At 50.8% G+C, this 27,094-nt stretch overlaps 2 protein-coding genes across 6 annotated transcripts in view; both read right to left on the bottom strand.

Moving 5' to 3' along the window:
* BCL7B (BAF chromatin remodeling complex subunit BCL7B) overlaps positions 1 to 6,020 on the bottom strand; it is a 24,143-nt gene extending 18,123 nt beyond the window's left edge. For 2 of the 4 annotated variants that reach the window (XM_032254981.1, XM_032254979.1), the window contains exon 1: positions 5,520 to 5,727. In XM_032254981.1, the coding sequence (XP_032110872.1) occupies positions 5,520 to 5,611 (92 nt within the window). In that variant the 5' untranslated portion in view covers positions 5,612 to 5,727. Of the gene's footprint in view, positions 1 to 5,519 lie in introns of all 4 variants that reach the window. The other 2 variants (XM_032254982.1, XM_032254980.1) reach the window with 2 other exon arrangements.
* A 10,838-nt stretch (positions 6,021 to 16,858) lies between these two features.
* On the bottom strand, positions 16,859 to 25,163 carry TBL2 (transducin beta like 2). Of its 2 annotated transcripts, none has more exons than XM_032254975.1 (7): positions 24,878 to 25,163; positions 21,659 to 21,789; positions 21,215 to 21,399; positions 20,599 to 20,750; positions 20,124 to 20,250; positions 19,093 to 19,245; positions 16,859 to 18,887 (listed from the first exon to the last, which is right to left on the bottom strand). In XM_032254975.1, exons 1-7 carry the CDS (start codon positions 25,002 to 25,004, stop codon positions 18,422 to 18,424), a joined length of 1,341 nt encoding a protein of 446 aa, XP_032110866.1. In that variant the 5' UTR covers positions 25,005 to 25,163; the 3' UTR covers positions 16,859 to 18,421. The 2 variants fall into 2 exon arrangements, with proteins under 2 accessions (XP_032110866.1, XP_032110869.1); XM_032254978.1 differs by having other exon boundaries at positions 21,238 to 21,399; positions 24,878 to 25,073.
* Between the last annotated feature and the right edge of the window lie 1,931 nt (positions 25,164 to 27,094).

Raw genomic sequence — 27,094 nt, 5'->3', positions numbered from 1 at the left:
AAAAAGACTGCATAAAGAAAGAGAAAATTAGTCTTAAGAAATTTTTCAATTTCAACTTTGAAATTCAAAGCTGTGTAGAAATCCTTTTGTCTCTCGCTATGTTCCAAAGGGGTAAAAATGGCAGAGTTTATCAGTCCACTACACACACAAAATAAGCAAACGGATAAAAGATATAAAAGTCTTGCCCAAGGTCACTCTCTAAATCACTAAGGACCCCCAACTATCTACAGCAGATTTGAATGCTACTGTTCTCAGCTTGCCCACAGAGTGCCTTCAATGTGCTTCCAGGTCTGCAAATAAATGTCTGGAGGACAGAGAACAAAGGAGACTCTAGTTTTTTTTTTGTTTTTTTTTTTTAATTTTTTTTAAAATACGAGGTTTCATCATATTGGTCAGGCTGGTCTTGAACTTCTGATCTCAGGTGATCCGCCTGCCTCGGCCTCCCAAAGCGCTGACATTACAGGCGTGAACCACTGTGCCCAACTTCTTTTTTTTTTGAGACGGAGTTTCACTCTTGTTTCCCGAGCTGGAGTGCAATGGCGCAGTCACGGCTCACTGCAACCTCCGCCGTCCGGGTTCAAGTGATTCTCCTGCTTCAGCCTCTTGAGTAGCCAGGATTACAGGCATGCACCACCAGGCCTGGCTAATTTTGTATTTTTAGTAGAGATGGGGTTGCTTCATGTTGGTGGTCAGGCTGGTCTCGAACTCCTGACCTCAGGTGATCCACCCAACCCAGACTCCCAAAGCGCTAGGATTACAGACGTGAACCACCGCACCAGGTTTTTTTTTTCTTTTTGAGATAAGGTCTCATTTGATCATCCAGGCTGGAGTGCAGTGGTGTGATCACAGCTCCCTATGGCCTCAAAATCCCAGGCTCAGGTGAATCTTCCATCTCAGCCTCCCAAGTAGCTGGGACTACAGGCGTGCGCCACCATGCCTAGCTAATTTTTTATATTTTTATTAAGGACAGAGTTTCACCATGTTACCCAGGTTGGTTTGGCCTGGGCTCAGGCGATTCTCTTGCCTCGGCCTCCCAAAGTGCTGGGATTACAGATGTGAGGCACTGCGCCCCGCCTCTCCTTCATTCCAAGAAGGTTATTCCCTAAGCATGCTAGGAAGAGAACAAATGTGCTTATTTTAGGGGCCACTGATGCCTTAACAGGTGCTTGCTGTCAGTAGGAGCAAGGGCCAAATGCAGGGAGCTGCTTTATCACAGATCTGAACCAGCTTCTCAGAGTCAATTCCAAATGTGAAGTCACAAAAAAGCAAAAAAAAAAAAAAAAAAAAGCAACTGTTGTTGCAGTTGTGGATGCTGTTCAGCAAACGATGCCATAATGGGGCCTGGCACGGTGGCTTGAGCCCATAATCCAGGCACTTCAGGCTGAGGTGGATGGATCACTTTAGCCCAGGAGATCAAGACCAGACTGGGCAACACAGTAAAGCCCTATCCTCACTAAAAATACAAACATTAGCCAGGTGTGGTGGCACATGCCTGTAGTCCCATCTACTTAGGAGCCAGAGGCAGAAGAATCGCTTGAACCCCAGAGGTTGAGGCTGCAGTGAGTCAAGACAGAGCCACTGTACTCCAGCCTGGGTGACAGACCAAGACTGGGTCTCAAAGAAACAACAAAAAAACCATACTGGGAGTGTAAAGAGACCATGATGTAACAGAAAGAATGAATTAAAGTCTTAGAAAATAACTAGAATTAATTCCTGAACAGGCCACTCCATTTCCTCACTTAATCAACCGGTTAGTATATGAGAGGCTGTGTGAGGCCCTGGCAATGCAGGGGACAATTTCCACAGTCGCTGCCCTCACAGGTCCTGTCTTACATCTGGAAACAGACATGAATAGCTCACTTCAAAATTAGTCATAAGGTTTAACTATATCAAATTGCCATTTTTGTATGTTAATTAGTCAAATACAGGAGGCCAGGGGCAGTAGCTCACACTTGTCATCCCAGCACTTTGGGAGGGTGAGGTAGGAAGGACCACTTGAAGTCAGGAGTTCAAGACCAGCCTGGCCAACATGGTGAAATCCAGTATCTACAAAAATACAAAAATTAGCTGGGTCTGGTGGTATACACTTGTAACCTCAGCTACTCAGGAAGCTGAGGGCAGGAGAACTGCTTGAGCCCAGAAGCGGAGGTTGCAGTAAGCGGAGATCGCAGCTCTGCACTCAGCCTGGGTGACAGAACAAGACTCAGTCTCAAAAAAAAGAAGTCAAATATAGGAAATATCTTATGGATCCACCTAATACAACTGTGGAAAGTTCTATGAAGGGGACTTCATCTAGACTGGGAATCTCAAGTGGTCAACCTAATGAAGCAACTTTTGAGCTGAGCTAGGAGTTAGCCTGGCAAGGGGGAGGAGAGGAGAGAGGAAGAACGCTAGGCAGGAGGAAGAACAGAGTGACTTCACTGCAAAGACAGTGGGCATACTGGGAAAGAGCCAGCCAAGTGAGGCAGGAAGGAGGGCCTTTTTCAGTATTTATCCTAAAAGCAAGAAGGGACCACTGAAATCTTTCTAGGGGTGCTACAATAAGATGCATATTTTATATATATATATATACACACACACATAATTTTTTTTTTTTTTTTGAGACAGTAGTTTTGCTGGAGTGCAGTGGCTCGATCTTGACTCACTGCAACCTCTGCCTCCCAGGTTCAAACAATTCTCCCGTCCCAGCCTCCTGAGCAGCCGGGCTTACAGGTGCGTGCTACCATACCCGGCTAATTTTTTTGTATTTTAGTATAGACAGGGTTTCACTATGTTGGTCAGGATGGTTTCGATCTCCTGACCTCATGATCCTCCTGCCTCAGCCTCCCTAAGTACTAGGATTATAGGCATGAGCCACCGCACTCAGCCTGTATTTTTTATGTATTTTTTACTAATAGGGTCTCACTCGGTTGCCCGGGCTGGAGTGCTGTGGCATGATCACAGCTCACTGCAGCCTCAACTCCTGGCCTCTAGCGATCCTACTACCACAGCCTCCTAAATAAGGCTGTGCATTTAAAAAAGATTGCTCTGCTACTTGGAAGAGAGAAAAATAAAATGACTCAGTGCAAATTAATGGATTGGGAAATGAGCAACAGCAGAAGCAGAGAGGTTACAGGGAGGCTGGGAGAGAGTTCCATGTGACAGAGGATGGCCCTTCAGCCTAGCCTGCTAGGGGCGAGGGGTCAAAGATGGGGAGAAGAAAAGGGTGTGTCTGTTCTTAGGTCTCACCAAAACCTAGGAGGATTAAAGGTGGAGAAGGAAAACCATGAATAATTTAAACTAATATTTATACTGAAACCCATAATATATGAAACCCTCAGACATAAAAAGAGAAGGAACTTCCCTTTTGTGGGGAAATGGACAGAGAAACACACGAATAAAGTCCAGGGTATCAATGACTTTTTTTTTTTTTTGAGACGGAGTTTCACTCTTATTGCCCAGGGTGGAGTCGTGATCTCGGCTCACTGCAACCTCTGCTTCCCAGGTTCAAGCGATTCTCCCGCCTCAGGCTCCCAAGTAGCTGGGATTACAGGCATGTGCCGCCATGCCTGGCTAATTTTGTATTTTTAGTAGAGATGGGGTTTCTCCATGTTGGCCAGGCTGGTCTTGAACTCTGACCTCAGGTGATCTGCCCACCTCAGCCTCCCAAAGTGCTGGGATCACAGATGTGAGCCACCGCACCCGGCCCCAATGACCTTAAAGGGGGTGAAGGGTGAGGGGTGGGAGGGGTTTAAAAAGGCTTCCTCGTGGGAGGTAACATCTACTTGAACTTTTATTTTTTGTAGAGACAGGGTCTGACTGTGTTGCCCAGGCTGGTCTCGAACTCCTGGCCTCAAGCAATCCACCCGCCTCAGCCTCCGGAGTGCTGGGATTACATGCCTGAGCCACTTCACCTGGCCTTAATTGGTAGTACTTTGCTAGACAAAAGGGCTGACGAAGTTGGCTGTGAAAGTTTATTTTTGAGATAGAGTCTTCCTCCGTCGCCCAGGTTGGAGTGTAGTGGCGTGATCTTGGCTCACTGCAACCTCCGCCTCCCAGGTTCATGCAATTCTCCTGCCTCAGCCTCCCTAGTAGCTGGGACTACAGGCACATGCCACCAAGGCCAGCTAATTTTTTATATTTTTAGTAGAGACGGGGTTTTACTGTGTTAGCCAGGATGGTCTTGATCTCCTGACCGTTCAATCCTCCCACCTCGGCCTCGCAAAGCTGTGAAAGTTCAATGTGATGACTCTGATACGCACCGATACACAGCGTGTATTGGAGTTCCGGATAGAAAACGTGCTCAATCAGCATCTCCCATGAACATTTTAGTCATGGGGTCTTACTCCGTCGCCCAGGCTGGAGTGCTGTGGCACGATCATAGCTTACTGCAGCCTCCAAATCCTGGGCTCCATCAATCTTCCCACCACAGCCTCCCAAGTAAGCATGTGCACTTTATTCTATCTATCTATCTATCTATCTATCTATCTATTTATTTATCGTGGTGACATGTGTCTGTAGTCTCAGCTACCGGGGAGGCTGAGGTGGGAGGATCGCTTGAGCCCAGGAGTTCGGGGCTGTAGTGCGCTATGCAGATCGGGGGTCCGCACTAAATTCAGCATCAATATGGTGACCTCCCGGGAGCCGGGGACCACTAGGTCGCCTAAGGAGGGGTGAACCGGCCCAGGTCGGACACGGAGCAGGTCAAAACTCCCGTGCTGATCAGTAATGGGATCGTGCCTGTGAATAGCCACTGCACTCCAGCCTGGGCAACATAGCGAGACCCCGTCTCTTAAAAAATAAACGTGGAAAAAAAAAGACCACTCTGCTACTTGGAAGTGGGAAAAATAAAATCACTCAGTGCAAATGATGAAGGGACTGGGGAATGAGCAAGAGCTGGAGGAGGGAAATTAGAGGGAGATTGGTACATAGTTTGCAAAGGACTCTCCTGACAGCTGTGCGGGCAGCAAAAAAAAAAAAAAAATGCCTACGAAGCTCGCGGCGCAGGAGCCGGGTACTGGGGGAAAGGGAGGGGTTTCCCTCGGGATGACACCAGGCTTGCTCTCTTGACAGGCGGACTGACCCAGAAACTCAACCAACTTCAACTCCTGAATACGCAGAGGGCTTAGCCTGGCGGGCTGAAACCACTCCAGGGCTACTCGGGGTTATCAAGGGGCATATTGGAAACGCCGGCGGGGCCGCGGTCCAGGAAAAGGGGAGGGCGGGACTCCGGCTAGGCCAGGAGCCGGACCTACGCCCCGCAGCTCCAGCCCGGGCCGGAAGCCGGCATCCCCTACCGGGCAGCGCGCGGCCGCAGCTGCAGCAGGTGGGCGGGCCCGCGAGCCGGGCGGCCCGCTGATTGGCCGCGGCCGGCGCGCCCTCTGACCTCACGCCGACGCCAGAGGCACCCCACTCCCGCCTTCTCCTGCGCCCCCCTCCCCCCAGCGCCGGCCGGCCGGCTCCCACCTGGGCCGCGAGTCCCGCGCTCCTCAAAGCCTGTATCCGCGACCCCCGCCAGCCCCTGAGCTCGGGCCCCTCACCATTTTCGCACTTTCTCGATGGCCGCCATCACCTTCTTGATATCGTCCTTGGCCCGGCTGCGGGTCTCCGCCCGGACCGACCGGCCCGACATGGCGGCGGCGGGAGCGGCGGGGGCCGGGGCACTGCTCCCAAGACACCAGGGATCGCGCGCCTCACGCGCCGCCGCCCGCCCGCCGCCGCCGCCGCCGCCGCAGCGTCACCGCGGCCGTCGCCCCCTCCGTGCGCGCGTGCGCGTGGAAGCGCGCGCACCCGCCCGCCCCTTGGGGCTCGCGGCCTCAGCGCGCCTGCGCGCCCCGCCCCAGGCGTCCCTCCCGAGCGCCCCGGGAGTTCCCCCGGACCCCTCCTGGGCCGGAGTGCGAGGCGGGACGGGCGCACGTGCTGTAGTCAGGGCGAGGTGCGAGGCGCTGCCGGTGGGCTCCCTGGTTCTTTTCCCTGGGAGTTTGGAGGTTGCCCCCTTCCTGCAATGGCCAGCAGGTTGGGGACCTGACCCTTTGGAATCGCACTCGCCTTCCGGATCTACCGCTGTTCTCCAACCACACTTTTTCTTAAGGAGGCCTCCCGGCCTTTGCACACACCTGTTCCTCACCTAGAATCCTCTCCTGTCTTCACCAGATGGACTGCTTTTCCAACATTCAAGCCACATTCTTGCCTTTTCTGGGGTATATAGTAGTCCCAAGTATTTGGGAGGCTGAGGCAGGAGGATCGATTGAGCCCAGAAATTCGAGGCTGCAGTCAGCTATGGTATGATCGCACCTGTGAATAGCCACTGCACTCCAGCCTGGGCAACATATGCAGACCCCGTCTCTAAAATAAATAAAAAGATGCCTATTTTGTGCAAGACTCTACCAAAAGCTGAAGACATACGTGGTTTTGGTTTCAAAGAGCTTCCAGTTTGTTTGTTTATTTGAGACGCAGTCTCTCTCTGTCTCCCAAGTGAGAGTGTAGTGGCGCGATCTCAGCTCACCTCCCAGGTTCAAGCAATTCTCTGCCTCAGCCTCCTGAGTAGCTGGGATTACAGGCGCCCACCACAACATCCAGCTAATTTTTCTGTATGTTTAGCAGAGATGGGTTTTCACTATCTTGGTCAAGCTGGTCTTGAACTCCTGACCTCGTGATTCACCCGTCTTGGCCTCCCAAAGTGCTGGGATTACAGATGTGAGCCACCGCGCCCAGCCCAGTTTATTTATGTCGAGATGGGATCTCACTATGTTGTCCACACTGGTCTTGAACTTCTGGTCTCAAGGGATCCTCTCGAAGTGCTGAGATTACAGGCATGACCTACCGTGACTGGCTTAGCTTCCAGTTTAGTAGAACATTCAGACAAAACAAAAAACAAACAAACAAAAACCATTTATTTTTTACTTTATTTTTTGGTATAGGGCCTTGCTGAAGTGACCATTCTGCCTCAGCCTCAGCCTTTTGTGTAGCTGAGGCTACAGGTGAGGGCCACGTGGCCTGGCTTTTTTCTTCTCTCTTTCTTTTTTGTAGCAACAGGGTCTTCCTTTGTTGCCCAGGCTGATCTTGAAGTTCTAGACTCAACTGACCCTCCTGCCTCGGCCTCCCACAGTGCTGGAATTACAGACGTGAGTCACTGCATCCAGCTTCCCAAAGCATATTTAAAATGCTATTTGATAAGTGCTAGCCTAGGCTGGATGAGGTGGCTCACACCTGTAATCCCAGCACTTTGGGAAGCCAAGGTGGGTGGATCATTTGAGGTCAGGAGTTCAAGATCAACCTGGCCAACCTGGTGAAACCCCTGTCTCTACTAAAAATACAAAATTAGCTACTCAGAAGGTTCAGGCAGGAGAATGGCTTGAACCTGGGAGGTAGAGGTTGCTGTGAGCCAAGATCACACCATTGCACTCCAGCCCGGGCAACAACAACAGAGCTCTATCTCAGAAAAATAAATAGGCCAGGCATGGCAGCTCACACCTGTAATCCCAGCATTTTGGGAGGCTGAGGTGGATGGATCATCCGAGGTCAGGAGTTCGAGACCAGCCTTACCAACAGGGAGAAAACCCGTCTCTATCAAAAATATAAAATTAGCCGTGCTACCCAAAAATATAAAATTAGCTGAGCATGGTAGCATAAGCCTGTAATCCCAGCTACTTGGGAGGCTGAGTCAGGAGAATGTTTTGGACCTGGGAGGCAGAGGTTGCGGTGACCTGAGATGGCGCCATTGCACTGCAGCCTGGGCAGCAAGAGTGAAACTACATCTCAAAAATAAATAAATAAATAAAATGCTATTTGATAAATGCTTGCCTACGTGGGCTGGGAGAGGGGGAGTGTAACAAGCTATGGTTTTTTTTTTTTTTTTTTTTTTTTGAGACGGAGTTTTGCTCTTGTTACCCAGGCTGGAGTGCAATGGCGCGATCTCGGCTCACCGCAACCTCCGCCTCCTGGGTTCAGGCAATTCTCCTGCCTCAGCCTCCTGAGTAGCTGGGATTACAGGCACGCACCACCATGCCCAGCTAATTTTTTGTATTTTTAGTAGAGGCGGGGTTTCACCATGTTGACCAGGATGGTCTCGATCTCTTGACCTCGTGATCCACCTGCCCGGCCTCCCAAAGTGCTGGGATTACAGGCGTGAGCCACCGCGCCCGGCCAAGCTATGGTTTTTATTCCTAGTCTTCAGTAAAGAAAAAAAAAAAAAGGTACTATGATAACCCTAATCTTGGAGCTGACCTCTAAAAACAGGGTAGGTCCCGTTAGTCCCAGGCCAGTGTTCGCAGATGCTAGAGATGCTCATTAAATGTGGGTTTGCATGAATGTTGAATTCAGTGCAAGCTCCCTTTTTATTTGCCCCCATCCACTTGGAGGCAGGTATCACCCATGCTTACAGTATGCAGAGAGGGTCCTGTAGCAGCTGTTTCAGGACACAGCTTGGGACAGGAAGCAGGTTGGTAATGGCTGCTCTCACCTGTAGAGAAACTAATTTCCATGTGCCCCAGAGAAATGCCTAGTTAGCCCTGAACTTGACACAGCCTCTGATTATGAGTCAGCCTTTCATGATCAACCAACATAGGGGGAGCATATGTCATCTCACTGTCGAGGGGGCTAGAAATAGCTTCTGCCTGACTGAGGAGTGCAAAAACTGAACCAGCATGTGGAGTGAAAAGATGATTCTAGAAATAATGGGATCAAAGGTGGCACATCTGTTGTTCAGACCCAGCCGATCCAAAATAACCAAAGACTGCTTGAGCACCTGCTCTATGCCCTAGCACAGTGGACAGAGGGTGATGCGAAGTTGAGTAAGGCACACTCCCTGCCCTTGAGGTGAAGATGAGAAAAGCAGAAGGGCAGAACACCTGTGCCAGCCCTTGAGCCTTCTCCAGTTCTGCCCATAGGTCCTCCTGGTCAGGCACACAGCCCCCGTCTGTCTCACCCTTGTCCAAATCCTCCCACTTGAAGTTTCTTGTCTGTAGCTTCTGTCTCCTCCGCAGCCCAGCGCTCCTCTCAGCTGCACAGGTCCCCTGCATCCAACTCTCCCCCAGCTCACCCAGCCAGTCGCCCTTCTGCGGCAAAGTGTCAGGGACTCCCCCAATCTTGTTTCCTCCCTACATTTGTCCACCTGGTCCTACATTCCGCACCTCATCTCCCACTGTGGCTCGGTCTGTGTAAAAGAGTGATCAAAGTAGGCACCTCTTAGGCTACCCAAATGCCCTCTGTTGACTCCCTTCCCCCTTCCCCTTTCCCTCTTCCCCCTTCCCTTCCCTTCCTTTCCTTTAATGAAGTTTTGCTCTTGTTGCCCAGGCTGCAGTGTGCAGTGGTGTGATTTCAGCTTATTGCAATCTCTGCCTCCCAGGTGCAAGTGATTCTCCTGCTTCACCCTCCCCAGTAGCTGGGACAATGAGTACCTGCTACCATGCCTGCCTAATTATTTTTTCAAGGTGGAGTCTTGCTGTCACCCAGGCTGAAGTGCAATGGCCTGATCTCGGCTCACTGCAACTTCTGCCTCTTGGGTTCAAGCGATTCTCCTGCCTCAGCGTCCCAAGTAGCTGGGATTATAGGCTAATTTTTTGTATTTTTAGTAGAGATGGAGTTTCACCATGTTGGCAGGCTGGTCTTGAAATTCTGACCTCAGGTGATCCACCCACTTTGGCCTCCCAAAGTGTTGCGATTAAAGGCAGGAGCCACTGCACCTGGCTTGACACCCTTTTGTTAAAAAAAAAAAAAAATCACACCTTAGCTGGACGAAGAGGCATGTGCCTGTATCCCAGCTACTTGAGAGGCCAAGGTGGGAGGATTCCTTGAGCCCAGGAGTTTCAGGCTGCAGGAAGCTATAATCACACTACTGCACTTAGCCTAGGCAACACAGTAAGATACTACCTCTTAAAAAAAATTCATGTCTTGCCATTTTCTAGGTGAAAAGCTTGTGCTAGATGAGATGCAGAGGTGGGTACAGAGATCCCAACCCAGATCTCTACCTTGGGCGACTGGCATTCAAGGGCTTGGCTTCTTTTCTCACTTTGAGTACAAGCTACAGTGGCCTAGAAGGCCCCATCCATTCCCACACATCATCCTGTTAATCTTCTGACCCCACCTCCTACAACTCTACCTGTGCTGTCTCTGCTCCCAATCTACTGGCCTTCTTGCTCATCTGAAAGTCCAGCTCCTGCCTCAGGTCTCTGCATTTCAGCTTCTCCTACTGTAGCACCCATCCACCATATACTTGCATGGCTTCCTCCCTTACCTCCTGAAGGTCTTTATTCACATGTTATCTTCTCAGCCAGGTGTGGTGGCTCACGCCAGTAATCCCAGCACTTTGGGAGGCTGAGGTGGGTGGATCACTTGAGGTCAGTTCGAGACTGGCCTGACCAACATGGTGAAACCTCATCTCACTAAAAATACTAATTAGCTGACAGTGGCGTCTCATGCCTAATCCCAGCTACTCGGGAGGCTGAGGCAGGAGAACTGCTTGAACTCAAGAGGTGGAGGTTGCAGTGAGCCGACCTCCTATTAGTTCTCCTATGAGTTTTGTCCCTCTACAGAACCCTGACTAATACAACCACTTAATATCCTATTTTGTTTTTCTGGCCAGGTGCAGTGACCCACACCTGTAATCCCAGCACTTTGGGAGGCTGAGGGAGTGGATCATTTGAGGTTAGGAGTTCGAGACCAGCCGGCCAACATGGAGAAAACCCGTCTCTCCTAAAAATACAAAAATTAGCTAGGTGTGGCGGCATGTGCCTGTAATCCCCGCTACCAGGGAGGCTGAGGCAAGAGAATCACTTGAGCCTGAGAGGTGGAGACTGCAGCGAGTAGAGACTGTGCCACTGCACTCCAGCCTGGGAGACAGAGTGAGGCTCTGTCTCAAAAAAAAAAAAAAAGCCAGCTGATTAGCAACCTTAATTCCTGCTACTGTAATTCCCTGTTGGCATATAACCCAACAAATTCCCGAGTTCCAAGGATTAGGACGTGGATATCTTTGGGGAATCATTACTCTGTTCCCATATCATAGAATTCTGTCCACGCCAGCGGAAAAACAAAGCATATGGTATAGGTATACATATATATATGTACACACACACACACACACAAATACATGTTTAGGAGACTGGGTCTTGCTTTCTTGCCCAGGTTGGAGTACAGTGGCACAATCATAGGTCACTGCAGCCTTGAACACCTGGGCTCAAGTCACCCACCAACTTCAGCCTCCTGAGTAGCCGGGACCATAGGCACATGCTACCATGCCTGGCTAATTTTTAAATTTTTTTGTAGAGATGGGGGTCTCACTATGTTACCCAGCCTGGTCTTGAACTCTTGGCCTCAAGCATTCCTCCCACCTTGGCCTCCCAAAGTGCCAAGATTATAGGAATCAGCCATAGATGGGATTACAGGCATGAAACACAACGCCCAGCCATTTAGTAGTTTTGATTACCCAGCAAACTGCACAGAATCCTGTTTCCAGCTGACAGAAAAGAGAGTATGGAAAGCCTCAGGAGGGTTTTTGTCTGTTTTTTTTTTTTTTTTGAGACAGAGTCTCGCTCAGCTACCCAGGCTGGAGTGCAGTGGCACGATCTTGGCTCACTACAATCTGTGCCTCCCACGTTCTGAGTTAAATGGATTCTGTTGCCTCAGCCTCCCAAGTAGCTGGGACTACAGGCCTGAACCTCCACACCCAGATAATTTTTGTATTTTTGTAGAGACGGGATTTCGCCCTGTTGGCCAGGCTGGTCTCGAACTCCTGACCTCAGGTGATCTGCCCACCTCAGCCTCCCAAAGTGCTGGGATTACAGGCGTGAACCGCTGTGTGTTTTAGAGGCAGCCGGAGACGCAACAGATCACTTCTGCACACATTCCATTAGCCTGAACTCATCAAAGCGACTTACCTAACTGCAGGGAAGCCTGGAACATGTAGTCTAGCCTTGTACCTGGGAAAACAAGAAGCAAAGTTGGGGAACACTAGCAATCTTTGCCACTGTGGGCACATCCCTCACAGTCCTGGCACTCTCAGGGAAACACACTGAGGTTTCCTGTGAAAAACACAGGGTTGAGGAAATTTGGGGTATATCACATCAGGAAATTCACTTTTGGCCAGGCCTGGTAGCTCACACCTGAAAAATCCCAGCACTTTGGGAGGCCAAGGCAGGCAGATTGCCTGAGGTCTGAAGTTTGAGATCAGCCTGATCAACATGATGAAACTCTGTCTCTACTGAAAATACAAAAATTAGCTGGGCATGGTGGCACGCCCCTGTAATCCCAGCTACTCGGCTGAGGCAGGAGCATCGCTTGAACCCAGGATGGGGAAGTCACAGTGAGTTAAGATCGTACCATTGCACTCCAGCCTGGGCAACAAGAGTGAGACTTCGTCTCAAAAAGAAATTCACTTTTGCCCTGGGTTCTTTTGTTTGCTTTTTGTTTTGCTTCTTATTCTAGAGAGATGCCCTAGGTTCTAGATCACAAAAGGCTAAGAGTATGCAGGACAGAGGCCATTATTAGGGTGAAATAAGGACTCAAGGGCCAGAGACCAACAGTCATTACCATCAAAATCATCACCTTCAGTATCATCATCATCTTTATCATTTTTGGGGTTGTTGTTTGATCGGTATTCTTCCTGCCTCTGGGCTCCAAAAGCAACTGAAACATACCTGGGTTGTCAAACCTGCTGGCTGGCTGGGTACAGTGGCTCATGCCTATAATCCCAGCACTTCGGGAAGCCAAGATGGGGTAGATGACTGCAGCCTCAACCTCCCAGGCTCATGCGATCCTCACATCTCAGCCTCCTGAGTAGCTGTGCCAGCATAGGCCAGGCTAATTTTTGTATTTTTTGTAGTGATGGGGTTCTCTCTGTGTTTCTCAGTCTGGTCTTGAACTCCTGGACTTAAGTGATCCTCCTGCCTCAGCTCCCAAACTGCTAGGATTACAGCTGTGAGCCACCATGCCCAGCTGGCACTCTTTTATTTGTATTTTTTAAAGAGGTGGAGTATCACTCTGTTGCTTAGGCTAGAGTGCAGTGGCATGACCATGGCTCACTGCAACCTCCAACTCCTGGACTCAAGTGATCCTCCTGCCTCAGTCTCTCCAGTAGCCCAGCAGCTGGGACTACAGGTATGTGCCACCATGCCCAGCTAATATTAAAATTTTTTGTAGAGATGGGGTCTCATCATATTACTCAAGCTGGTTTCAAACTCCTCATCTCAAGTGATCCTCTCACCTTGGCCTCCCAAAGCACTGGGATTATAAGCATGAGCCACCCTGCGCAGCCCAGTTTTGGAACTTCGATCATCTCCAGACTTTGGAACCATTAGTCCCTGGGAGAATCACATGGAAGCGTATGAATCACAAGATGCAATGGCCTTGGAAAGTAACAGAATGATTTCTGCTGCCAATCAACCACGTGGTGCATGCGTAAGCGGTGGTCAAAGTGAGCTCATTTGCTGTTGGGCAATCAGAATACAAGTCCATCTTGTTAGCCAACAAATTGAAGTAGTGGCTACTGTGTGCTCACTTGCATGGGTGCAACAGAAGAGGTACAAGACAGATTCCTAACACTATAAACTCCCTGCCTTCAAAAAGCTTATTTTCTGGCTGGCAAGGTCACAGGCTGTAAGGGTGACACTAGGAACCAGCTCAAGCTCTGTACTCAGACCCAGAGTTGAATCCCTGCTTGCCACTTAACCTCCACAAACCTCGGTTTTTCCAACAGGGGTGGTAATTGCTGCTTCACAGGAGCTGTTATGAAGTGAAAGTGAGAGTATGTGTCATGGGAGGCTATCGTAATGCTTTCAATATATCATGTTACTGATTTATTTCCTGAGAGACAGGGTCTTGCCGTGTTGCCTAGGCTGAGATCATAGCCCACTGCAGCTTTGAACTCCTGGGCTCAAGCAATCCTCCCACCACAGCCTCCAGAGAGGCTGGGACTACAAGTGTCCATCATCGTGCCCGATTTTTTTTTCGTAGAGATGGGGCCTTAGTATGTTGCTCAGGCTGGTCTTGGAACTCCTGGCCTCAAGTAATCCCCCTGCCTCGGCCTCCCAAATTGTCAGGATTACTGGTGTGAGCTACCACTCCCATTACCTGTTAATTAATTAAGTTCTGGGGTACATGTGCAGGATGTGCAGGTTTGTAGGTAAATGTGTGTCATGGTGGTTTGCTGCACCTATCAACCCATCACCTAGGCATTAAGCCCAACATGCATTAGCTATTATTCCTGATGCTCTTCTCCTCCCGCCCCCACAACAAGCCTCAGTGTGTGTTGCCCCCTTCTCTGTGTCCATGTGTTCTCATTGTTCAGCTCCCACTGATGAGAACATGCAGTATTTGGTTTTCTGTCCCTGCGTTAGTTTGCTGAGGATAATGGTCTCCAGCTCCATCCATGTCCCTGCAAAGAACATGATCTTGTTCATTTTTATGGCTGCACAGTATTCCATGGTATATATGTGCCACATTTTGTTTATCCAGTCTATCACTGATGGGCATTTGGGTTGATTCCATGTCTTTGCTATTCGGAATAGTGCTGCAATGAGCATTACATAGGAATTGCACATTCATTGTAGAAAACACAGAAACAAAACTTTTTGTGCCTTTCCCAAGATGTTAGTCTCTGAAACGTGGCTTTACTAGAATAGCTATAATTGTGAAAACATGCCTGTATGCAAGGCACTATCCAGGGCTTCAAGTTATCACAGATAAGCAAATTAAAGAGTTGGTTTCTCCGATGCGCCCGTGTGTTGGATGCAGGTGGCAGAAGACCCACCTGCATCCAGCCCCCAGGAAAGCAGCCAGGAGGGTGGACTGCACTGAGGAAGAAAGACCCCTTGGGAAGTGGCAGGCCACTGTTGAGATGGCACCACCACCTTAATCTGTGTATTGCATGTTTTAAATGACTGCAAGCCCCAGCCTGGGCAACATAGTGAGACCCCATCTCTACAAAAAACAGACAGGTGTGATGGCATGTGCCTGTGATCCTGGCTACTCGGGAGGCTGAGGTGAGAGGATCACTTGAGCCCAGGAGGTCAAGGCGGCAATGAGTCATGATGGTACCGCTGCACTCCAGTCTAGATGACGGAGTGAGACCTCATCTCTAAAACAAATAAAACACAAAAACAGGCTATACACCACCATTTAAAATATTTCCCCAACTTTTTATTTGGAAAAATTTCACACCCACAGATGTTGAAATCTCAAGATATGAATGCTGCCTTCACATGCAGGATGCTTGACCAAAAAAAAAAAAAAAAACCACAAAACTTGGTGGCTTCTGTTCTAAGTTAATATCCAGACACCTTCTCTGCGGTTACCACAGAAGCTTGAGTGAGGGAACTTTCTGTCCTCAGAAAGTCTGTGGAGTGACTTTTTGGTAGTGTTTTCTCTTATCTCATTGGAAACGCAAGGTGGGCAGGACAGGATTCATTCTCATCTTACAAATGGGGAAACAAGCTCAGAGAGGTCAATGGATCTACCTGCTCTCAAGTCAGCAGATGACCTGGCTGAAACTGCAACTGAAGACTTCTGACTTCAGTAACTCAACATTCTACCACCACTTCCCGTCCTGGATATACAACTGGGGTAATGCCAGGGCTCCTTTTAAAAACAGGTGTGCAAAGGAAAGTGTTTCCGTCTCATCCTTCTGACAACTGCAAAGGAAATACTCCGCAGGCCTTGTGTGCATAGTGGCAGAAGTCATTAGGAACATGCAAAACCACAACGGAGCCTGGGAATGGGAAGATGCATGGAGAAGATCCTGCGAGGTCTGTGGCTTGCCTGTGGCTTAAGTGGAACATTTACTGAGTGCTTACACTGTCCCAGGTACTGTGCCTGGATCACAGAGCTGACAGTAAGGCGGTCCAGGAGTCTGCCCTGGTGGTGCTCTCATTTCAGTGGGCTCATCAGAGCCAGAAGCTGCAATGAGAGACTGGTGGATTGCAATGGGCCCACTCGGTGTTTTGTTTGGTCCAGATAGTGTTTATTTATTTAATTTTTTAATTTAAGTTGCTCACTTCTAGCTTCTGTGAAGCAGACAACTTCTGCTGGATTCCTGAATAAGTAGCAGCCTCCCCGCTACCCTGCAGGCAGGACACAAGCCCTCCAGCTCACTTGTGTCCCCACTTTCTCCTGCCTCACACGCAGGTGACTGTGGCTCCATTCACACATTTACGGTACCCAGCTGATGTCCACAGCATTTAGGCTAACACCCCTGCAGCAAACAAATAGCCAAACAAGAGAATTTTAGAGAGTACTAATATAAAAAAAAGAAATTCAGCTAATGTGATGGATGTGATATGACTGATGGAAAGGGCTACTTCGGAATGAGTGCTCAGGGAGGGTATCTCTCTGCAGTGTAACTGCAACCAAGAACTGAATTCTGACAAGCATCATAAGTCTGCCAGCTGAATAAAGCACTTCCAAGCAAAGGGGTTGGCCTAAGTTCTAGTCCTACCTGAGGATGGAATAACTCTGCTTGCTGAAGGAACAGCAAGGTTGGGAGAGCAGTAAAAAGATCACAGAGTGGGGACGAAGGCAGGTTACACAGGACCTTGCAGGCTAAGGTAAGAATTTGGGATTAAAAAAATGTTTTCAGTGGGACGTGATGGCTCACGCCTGTAATCCCAGCACTTTGGGAGGCCAAAGTGAGCAGATAGATCTCTTGGGGTCAGGAGTTCAAGACCAGTCTGGCCAACATGGTGAAACCCCATCTCTACTAAAAATACAAAAATTAGCCAGGCATGGTAGCATATGTCTGTAATTCCAGCTACACTGGAAGCTGAGGCAGGAGAATGGCTTGAACCTTGGAGGTGGAGGTTGCAGTGAGCTGAGATTGCGCCACTGCACTCCAACCTGGGGAACAGAGTGAGACTGTCTCAAAAAAACTTTTTTTTTTTGCCATTTTTGGTTAAAAAAAAAATTTTGGATTTTATTTCAAGTGTGATGGGAAGCCTTGGGGGGGTTTTAACTAGAGAATAATGTGATCTGATTTACATTTTCAAAAGATCACTCTGCTATATAGAAGGTAATGAAGCAACAGAGGAAGCAGGAAGATCCGTTAGGAAGCCATATTTTAGTGGCCCAGTAGGTGACAGTGGACAGGACCAGGATGGTAACAGAAAAGACAGAGAGAAGCAGCAGCCTCGGGCTGTCTCATGGAGTGTAACCAAAAGAGCGTTTTGGTGAACAGACAGAGGGGATAATGAAGGAGGGTCATCAAGGATAACTCCAAGGTTGTGGCTTGTTCCAACATTGACAGACTGGGGGCAATCCGGGGAGGTCACAGTTTTTGTGAGAGATCAAGAGTTTGACCAGGGATGAATAAATTTTCCCTACACTCAAGTCTTCCTGGACACCTCATTTCCCCTACCTGCCACCTCCAAGCAGTCTTCAAATTCAAAAATTTAAACTTCTCAATATCGAATCTCTTATCAAATGTACCCCTTCAACTTCAATACCCACTGCCTCTGTCTTGCTCTGGTCCTCTCTCTTGCCTTGACGTTTACAACAGTAGCTATGAATAAACTAACAGAAAGCACTTAATACATGTGTCTGTATCTCTCTCTCCCACCAGTCATCTTTGATGGCAGAAACCATGTCTTCTTCATATTTAATCCCCAGGACATATTTATTTGGGCAGAGTAGGCACTCAAATATCTGACGAACTGAAAAGAGGTCTTCTGACAGGATATCATCTCCCAAAGAGATGAGCCCCAACCATATAAAATGTACGATCAAGTCCCAGGAAACTTTGCCTTCCCAAGGAATGTGTGTCTAATTTGGTTTCAAAGCACACTGGTTCCCATTTTTACCACTTTAATGACATTGGACGATAGTATTACTCTTTTCCACTTTTCTTCTAGACCTAGCGACTTTACACTCTCTAAGCCTCATATCATCTTTGCAAGCAGGTCACAGACAGGATTATTCTCCATCTTACAAACAGAACTGAGGCCCAGAATGAAATCCCTTAGTGTCTTTTTGATGGAGTTAGGAGCCTTGACTCAATGGAGATCAGCCTTCCCCGACCCCACAGCACAGTTCTGTGACAGGAAGCTATCCCAGTCTCCCATCCTTGCAAAACTGCTGCTTAGTACTCAGGTGTTCCTAGGTTGTTCTGAAACATTTCAAACTTCTTTGGGTGTGAGGAAGTGCTGCCACAAAGCCAAAAATCATGTTCTCTCTCTCTCTTCTCTACCACTGTCCTCCGCACAGGGGAGGGATGGATTCCACCCACTGGGCCTGAGAGGAAGAAAAGCACCTTGGTCACTAGTTGGGGAGGAGTCACAGCCAGCAAGAAAAGAGAGAGAGATCTAAGTAGGCAAGAGTAGTTTCAACAGGAAAAAGGCCACCAGTGGGAAAGCCAGGAGACCCCTTCCAAAAGGCTTCCACCTGGGAAGAAAGGTGGCAGCAGCGTGGGAGCAGGTGGCCAGATCCCTCCTGCTCAATCCTCTGCACCAGGCCCTCCCAGTCACTTCTTGAGGACACCCAGGCTCTTCAGGGCCTCTTGGGCCTGGGTTAGCTGCTGCTGCAGCCTCTGGCGGGTGCTGTCATTGGAGGCCCGCTTCAGGAGGCCCTGCATCTCCTCCACCACAGCCCGGTGGCCAGGAGTGTTGTGAAAGAGCCGCACTGCCCGGTCCCCACAGGAGGCCAGAAAGCGGCCAGTGATGTCAAAGGACAAGTCAGCGATACACTCGCCATGGACCCGCTCAAAGCACTCCTCCTTCTCGCCCCGCCGGGTATTGTAGAGATGAATACTGCTGCCACTGGCCAAGGCCAAGACCTGGGCGTCAGGGGAGAGGGCCAGGCGGCACAGTGCGGCGCCCGCCGCCTCTTCAAAGCGGCCTGTCCTCAGTAAGTAGGGGTCCTGCTGCTTCTTGTATTCCACATCTGTATCCCACAGTTTCCATGTACCATCCTTGGAGACAGAGGCCATCCTGCGGCACGGAAAATCACAGCTCAAGCCCCAACACACCCTGGCAGGGTGAGCACTGGCTCAACTTGAGCGGCTCCAACTAGGAAGCTAAGTCTGCTTCCTGCTGAGGGCCAGGCACCCACCCACTTCAGATCCACAGCACAGACAAGCAGAAGGGCCCTGGTTGTCAGGGGCCAAGAGCCACAGGTCAGAGTGGACTTACTCACCTCCGCGAGTCGTTGGAGAAGGCAAACGAGAGCACAGCCGCAGAGTGGCCCTTTAGTTCAAAGGCTCGCACCACCTCCTGGAACTCCCCCTTCTTTCCAAAGCAGACTTCCCAAACCTTCACATCTGGAGTGAAGCCACACGAGGCCACAAATCTGCCAAACAACCCAGAAGCCTTTAGAACTTCATTTTGGGAGCATCTTGTTCCTGTAAACCCCTAAATCTCTTTCCTGAGAAAGTTGATATCTCATATCCGCATAATATAAACCTTTAAAAAGTTCTTTTATGTATGTGACCTCAGTTTATCCTCTAGCCTTATTCTAAGATATGTAATACCCCACCCTAACCTTTTAAAAACTATAGATGGCTTGGCGCAGTGGCTGACGCGTATAATTCTAGCACTTTGGGAGGCTGAAGCAAGAGGATCACTTGAGGCCAGGGGTTCGGGACTGGCCTGGGCAACACAGTGAGACCCCATCTCGACAAAAAATACATTAGCCAGGTGTGGTAGTGTGTGCCTGTGGTCCCAGCTACTTGGGAGGCTGAGGTGGGAGGATGGCCTGAGCCCAAGAGATCAAGGCTACAGTGAGCTGTAATTGCACCACTGCATTCCTGCCTGGGCGAGGGTAAAACCCTGTCTCAACAAACAAACAAACCAAAAACAAAAATCAGCTGAGTACAGTGGCATATGCCTGTCATCCTAGCTACTCAAGAGGCTGAGGTGGGAGGATTGCTACAACCCAGGAGTTTGAAGCTGCAGGGAGCTGACTGCACCACTGTCCTCTAGCCTGGGTGACACAGTGAGACTATCTAAAAAACAAAAACACTAAAGATGAAGAAATAGCAACTAAGGACTTGGGGTGGCCTGCATGAAATCCCACTACTGCAAGAGGGAGAGCTGAGACTTGAAACTCGGGCTCCTGACCCCACCCGGTGTGTTCTTCCCACATGATGAAGCTGGCTCTCTGTTCTGCGCCTGCTCCCCGGGCCCAGCCTCTCATGGTCCCAGATGCCAACAACCCTCCTTGCCTACCTGCCACAGGGGGATACAGCAGCATGTGTGTTGTTCATCTGGTTGGTGTTGATGGTAGATAGCACCTGACCCTTCAGGCTCCAGATGAGGACAGTGGTGTCACTGGAGGCAGTCATGATGAACTTCCCTGAGAGGGAGGGGAGTGATGTGGGCCATGGGCAGTCACCCGACCAGCTGTCATTCTCCAAAGACACTTACGAGGCCTCTGCTGCCGAAGTATACATGTCCCCTCCCATGCCAACGGTCGCCACAGATGAGGACTCTGCTGAAGACTGTGGCCCTTCCCTGCCTTCCCTAGGGACCTGGTGTGACCCAGGGACTCTAGGGGAACACAGAGCCAGGTTTTTCAGAGCCAGGGCCCTTTTGTCCTGCTGAGGTTGAGCAGAACTCTCAGGAAGCACTAACTCATTGAGGAAACAGAACTGGATCTTTCCTTCATGCTGTGGGCAGGTGCCGCCCTCTGAATGCCTCTTACCTGTGTCAGCAATGCCAATGTCGATGACAGGCGCCTTGTGCTTTTTAGGGAAATCCTCTGGGGTGGCTGTGAAGGTGTAGCCCCCATCCTCCCGCTTGGTCATCTTGAAGACACGGAGGGTGTCCCCGTTGGCCAGCCAGACGATGAAGGCTCTAGAGACAGGTAGCAGACAGGTCACTCTCTCACTCGACAAAGAGGCTCTGTGTTCCAGGTCCTATGCTGGGTTCTGGGGGAAGTCAATATTTCCCCTCATGCCCCACGGTCTAGCCTTACAACTTAAACCCCCAGTTCAAAATCTCATAAAACTACTCAAAGGGTAAGATTCCCACAGCTTTGACTCCTGTAGTTTCTCTCTAGGGTTTAGAAACCAAGGCTCATCTGGAAGCCAGGCCACGGTATTTCCGGGTAGGAAGAGACCTCCCCGTTTCCTTGCTGTGTAGCAGTACAGACCTCCAGGGAGCCCCAGGTAGCACTCCAACTATGTGGATGCTCTTTCTGGTACCCCAGTGGAGCCCCTGGATCTGGGTTCCTCCTCGCTACCTCAAAGCAGATACGGGAGGGCCAAAGCCTGGGGCTGGGCCTCTGCAGGCAAACCTGAGGCTCCGTCCTGTCCCACCTGCAGTCAGGGCTGAAGCGCACCAGGGTGGCGTGGTCCAGTTCCACATTGGCTCTCATGCTGCGGTGCTCCCGCTGTAGGAAGTCCTTGGTGCTCCAGATGCGGACGGTGCGATCATCTGCACAGGTGGCCAGGTATTTGCCATTGCTGCTAAAGTCCATGCAAGATATGTTCCCGCTGTGGCTCTGGGGGAAGGGTGGCAGGAAGTGTAAATGGGAGCTCCTTGGGGAGATGGCGACCCCAAACCTGGAGCCGTGACTCTGGGGCCCTATTGCCTGGATAACAGTAAGCCAAGGTGGGGCTGCGAGGAGAGGGGACAGAATTGGGCATCCCCGCCGATTCTGATCAGAGGCAGAGCGTTCTGTAACATGCATGGAATACAACAGAGGAAAAGCCTGTGGGGCTGAGTCTCAAGATGCATGCTGTGCCGGGTACCGCACATACCTTCAGCGCTGCAGCCAGGAGGCGGTGGGTGAAGTTGTGTTGTTGAGGCTTCTCCTTGCGAATCCGCTGTTGCTGTTTCTGCTTCTTGGATCCTGAGGATTTGTCAGATGGAAATCCATTTGCTTTTTGGCCTATAAGGAAGGGCCATGTCGTTCATACAGTCACTCACTGATAAGCACTCACTGCCCACCTGTGATTAGCCAAGCATTGAGTAGAACAGCAGATGAACCAGATACGGCCCTTGTCTTCGGAGGAGAGTGAGTGTGATATTGGCAAAAACAGAGGCTTTGGCTGGCCGGGTACGGTGGCTCATGCCTGTAATTCCAACACTTTGGGAGGCTGAGGCAGGAGGATCACGGAGCCCAGGAGTTTGAGGCTGCAGTGAACTATGATCACAACACTACTGCACTCCAGCCTGAATGACAGAGTGAGACCCAGTCTCAAAAACAAACAGAAAACAGAAATGAAACAGAGGCTTTGGTATCAGACCTGGGTTTGGATTCTGTCTCCTCTACCACTGACTGACTTTGAGGAGGCTGTGTACAGTAAGTCCACAGAGCACCTCCATGTGAAGTGGAAAAGGCGCACTCCCTGAGTGGGGTGGTACTGCTGAGTGGGTACACGGCACGGCCAGTGGAGTGTGGATCCTTGGCCAGATATCCCTACATAGGGAGTAACGTGCGCAATTGATCTGGTGGTCCTGCTTTGGGTAAGTCAGTGAATTGCTCTGGACTTTTTTTTTTTTCATTTCTTTCTTTCTGCCTTTTTTTGGGGGGGGAAGACAGAGTCTTCTATGTCACCCAGGCTGGAGTGCCGTGGGGTCGTCTCCACTCACTGCAACCTCCGCCTCCCGGGTTCAATCAATTCTTGTGCCTCAGCCTCCCAAGTAGCTGGGATTACAGGTGTGTACCACCATGCCTGGCTAAATTTTTTATTTTTATTTTTTTGAGACGGGAGTCTTGCCCTGTCACCCAGGCTGGAGTGCAATGGCGTGATATTGGCTCACTGCAACCTCCCCTTCTCGGGTTCAAACGGTTCTCCTGCCTCAGCCTCCTGAGTAGCTGTGAGGCATGCACCACCATGCCCGGCTAATTTTTTATATTTTTAGTAGAGAGTTTCACCATGTTGGTCAGGCTGATCTGGAACTCCTGACCTGTGATCCACCCGTCTCAGCCTCCCAAAGTGCTGGGATTACAGGCATGAGCCTGGCCTTTTTTTTCTTTTTTTTTTTTTTTTTTAGTAGAGATGTGGTTTCACCATGTTGGCCAGGCTGGTCTCCAACTCCTGACCTCAAGGAATCCACCCACCTTGACCTCCCAAAGTGCTGGGATTATAGGTATGAGCCACCGTGCCTGGCCCGACCTTTTTCTTAAAGAGAGGTTGAGAATCGGGCATGGTGGCTCATGCCTCTGGTCCCAGCTATTCAGGGGGCTGAGGAGGGAAAATTACTTGAGCCCAGGAGTTCGACTGCAGTGAGCTGTAATAGCGCCACTGCACTCCAGCCTGGGTGACAGAGCAAGATTCTGTCTCAAAAAAATAAAAATAAAAATAAGGGAGATTGAGTTGGATGAAATATCTACAAAGTGAAAAGCAAAAGTACCAAATACAAGCATTAAAGGCTCTATGGAGATCGGGTGCATTGGGTCACGCCTGTAATCCCAGGAATTTGGGAGGCTGAGGCAGGCGGATCATCTTGAGGTCAGGAGTTTGAGACCAGCCTGGCCAACATGGGGAAACTCTGCCTCTATTAAAAATACAAAGATTAGCTGGGCCTGGTGGCAGGTACCTGCAATCCCAGCTACTTGGGAGGCTGAGGCAGGAGAATTGCTTGAATTCCACCAGGAGGTAGGGGCTGCAGTGAGCTGAGATCACGCCACTATACTCCAGTACCTGAATCAGGAACTCAGGGATGAGAGGTCAACATGTGTTGGGCCCTGTGCTGGGGAGTGGAGCCAGCACTTTTGCATAAGATGCTTAATGGAGTCACAAAGCTGCCATATGTTAAGTGACTGCACCCCAATTTCAACAGGAAAAAAGCTCATGAGCCCTGCACACAAACAGAGCCACACAAACAGAACCACACAAACAGAGCCTCAAACAACCACACAGAGCCACACAAACAGAACCACACAGAGCCACACAAACAGAGCCACAATCTGTCTTCTGCTTCCTTCTCTCCAGGCTTATCTAACAAGCCCCCTCCTTACACTTAAGTCATAGCAAATGCTCTTTGGGGACTCCTTGCCTTCCTGGGTATTGCCATTGGCAGGAATGTCTTTTTTCCTTGGCTGTCTGGAAAATTCTTCTTCTAGAACCATCCTTTGAGACCCCACACTACCTCATGTGTCCCTTCTCAGTAATGATTTCCCTAACAACCACCTCCCCCATCAAAGAGCAGGGCTGACCGCTCTCCTCTCTGGTGTTTCCCGTTTCTAGTACTAACCTCCTCTATGAAACTTTTTTCAGAGACAGGCTCTCGCTCTGTCACCCAGGCTGGAGTGCAGTGGCACGATCGATCACAGCTCTCTCCAGCCTTGAACTCCTGGACTCACGCCCTCCTCTTGCCTCGGCCTCCTATGTAGCTGGGATCACATCCTGCTAATTTTTCGTAGAGATGGGGTCTTGCTACGTTGCCCAGGCTGGTCTCAAGCTCCTGGGCTCAAGCGATCTCCAAGCCTCGGCCTCCCAAAGTGCCGGGATTACAGGCACCAGCCACCGCGCCTTGCCTCAATGAAACTTATTTCACTGTGTTTTTCGCTTATATGTTTAGGTGGTCATAATCCAGACGTACTTCTCCTTTACTGGACTCCTTACAGAAAAAGACCCCAAAGCCTATCACAGGGTCCCAGATGCCCAGCAAAAGCTGCTGCACATCGCAAAACTGGTGCTTTTTCTGAGATCGCGGCCACGGAGCAGGTTGAAGAGTTTAGGGTGCTCTCCTGGCCACCCCGGGGACGGCCTGGCCTCGGCCACCAAGAAAGCCGAAGCGCGGAGCCCAGGTTCGAGCCACTTTCGCCCCAGGGGGTGCACCCAGCCCCGCCCCGCGTGGCGTGGCGAGCCCCCGTCCCTGGAAGCGAAGCTCACTTCACCAGAGGAGAAACTGAAGCCCAGGGAGTCGCCGGGCCCCACCAGCCGCTGGCCCAAGCCGCAGGTCGGACCACGAGGAGGCCAGGAGCCGGGACCCCGCGGGCCGCCCCCAACCGCCCCGGCCCCACTTACAGGCGGGCCGGCCGCTCCTGTCCTCCGCGCGCAGCCACCCGCGCGCTACCGCCGCAGTCGCCATCAGGGCCAGCAGCCCAAGCAACAGCGACAGCCCCATGAGTTCCGGTATCTGCGAAAACTCCATGTTGGCGGAGTCGCGGCCACCTCAGCCTGGGATTACGCGGGCGTCCGCACGGCTCGGCGGGGCCGCGTACGCACGTGGGGGCGGGGCCTGGCCGTTGGGACGCCTCGAGCGGCGGCGCCTGGCAGTTAGAGCGCCGGGAAGCGGAGCCTGATTGCTACAGCGCCTTGAGGGCGGGGCCAGGCCGTTGGAGCCTCTCAAGGGGCGGGACCCGGCTGTGAGAGAGCCTTGCGGGGCGGGGCCTGGCTGTAAGAGCTCCTCGAGGGGCGGGGCTTGGTGGTAGAGCCCCTCGAGGGGCGGAGCCTGGGTGTTAGAGCGCCTTGAGGGCGGGGCCTGGCCGTTAGAACTTATACAGCGGCGAAACCTGGTTATTAGAACGCCTCGAGGGGCGGAGCCTGGGTTAGAGCGTCTCAAGGGGCCGGGCCGGGTTGTTAGAGTGCCTCGAGGGGCAGAACCCAGAGGTAGAGCGTCTGGAGAGGCGGGACCTGGTTGGTGGAACTCCTGTAAGGACAGGGCCCGGGTTAGAGCGTCTTGAGGGGCCGGGCCGGGTTGTTAGAGTGCCTCGAGGGGCAGAACCCAGAGGTAGAGCGTCTGGAGAGACGAGACCTGGTTGTTGGAGCGCCGGGAGGGACAGGGTCTGCGTTAGAGCGTCTCGAGGGTGGGGCCTGGAGTTAGAGCCTCTTGAGGGGCGGAGCCTGGTTATTAGAGCCCCTCGAGGGGCGGGGCCTAGAGTTAGCGCCTCTCGAAGGGCGGAGCCTGGTTATTAGAGCACCTCGAGGGGCGGGGCTGGGTGGTTAGAGAGTCTCCGGGGGCAGTGCCCAAAGATAGAGCGTCTCAAAGGGCGGGGCTGGGTTGTCAGAGCGTCTTGAAAGGCAGAACCCGGCGGTCGAGCGCCTCGAGGGGCGGGTGGCTTGGCGGCTGGGATTGCGTCGCGGTGGAGGGAGGAGGAAGGTGGGATTCGAAACCCTTGTTCACTCCTCCTCTTGAAGAGTTCACAGAGAATCGCTTATCAAAGGCGTTATTCCAGCGATCACCACACTGGATCCTTTCAAGGAAGAGGGGCAGGGATTATTATTCCCATTTAACGGTTAGGAAACAAAAGATGGGCTTTTACTTTTTCTGCTGGTGGAGAAGGGGAAGAGTAGGCCGGGCGCGGGGTGTGGAACAGCCTCCGCAAAGACCTGAGCAGCTGGAATGTGGGAAATGGCTCAAAAGGTCTGCGGAAAGTTGAGCTCTGGCTCCATCCAACAAGCTGCTCGTTACAGGGCGGGGTGGGGCAAAAGGTGTGTCTGAGAATTCAGACCTTTGGATGGACCTTTGTATGAAAAGACCAAAGACAGAAAACCAGCAGTGGCTGTAAGGGCACGAAAGGCAGGTGACGAGGGCCTGGATTTGGGGATGGCCTGGCAAGTGGAAAATCGAAAGCGAGAATTTTTAATAAAAAACTTCTATTTATTTATTTATTATTTACTTTTGAGACGGAGTCTCACTCTGTCGCCCAGGCTGGAGTGCAGTGGCGCGTCCTGGCTCACTGCAACCTCCGCCTCTCGGGTACAAGTGATTTTCCTGCTTCAGCCTCCCAAGCAGCTGGGATTACAAACGTGTGCCGCTACACCCAGCTAGTTTCTGTATTTTTTATAGAGACGGAGTTTTGCCATGTTTAGTCCAGGAGCTTCAGACCAACCTGTGCAACATAGTGAAACCCTGTCTAATAATAATATAAAAAGGCTGGGTGTGGTGGTTCACACCTGTAATCCCAGCACTTTGGGAAGCGAAGGTAGGCAGATCACCTGAGGCCAGGAGTTCGAGACCAGCCTGGCCAACATGGTGAAACCCCATCTGTACTGAAAATACAAAAATTAGCCAGGCATGTTGGTGCGTGCCATGCCCGGTGGTGACAGTGAGATTCCACCTCAAAAAAAAAAAAAAAAAAAAGAAAAAAATACAAAAAATTAGCCAGACGTGGTGACACATACCTATTGGCAGGCTGAGGTGGCTGAATCACCTGAGTCTAAGGCTGCAGTGAGCTGTGATCATGCCATCAAACTCCAGCCTAAGCAACAAAGCGAGACCCTGTCTCAAAAAAAAAGGTG

This window comes from Sapajus apella, unplaced genomic scaffold, assembly GCF_009761245.1.
Source record: "Sapajus apella isolate SASKATOON/1434 unplaced genomic scaffold, GSC_monkey_1.0 scaffold88, whole genome shotgun sequence".
Classification (NCBI taxonomy): domain Eukaryota; kingdom Metazoa; phylum Chordata; class Mammalia; order Primates; family Cebidae; genus Sapajus; species Sapajus apella.
The sequence above is the reverse complement of the archived record's forward strand: the minus strand, read 5'-3'. Positions and strand labels throughout refer to the sequence as shown.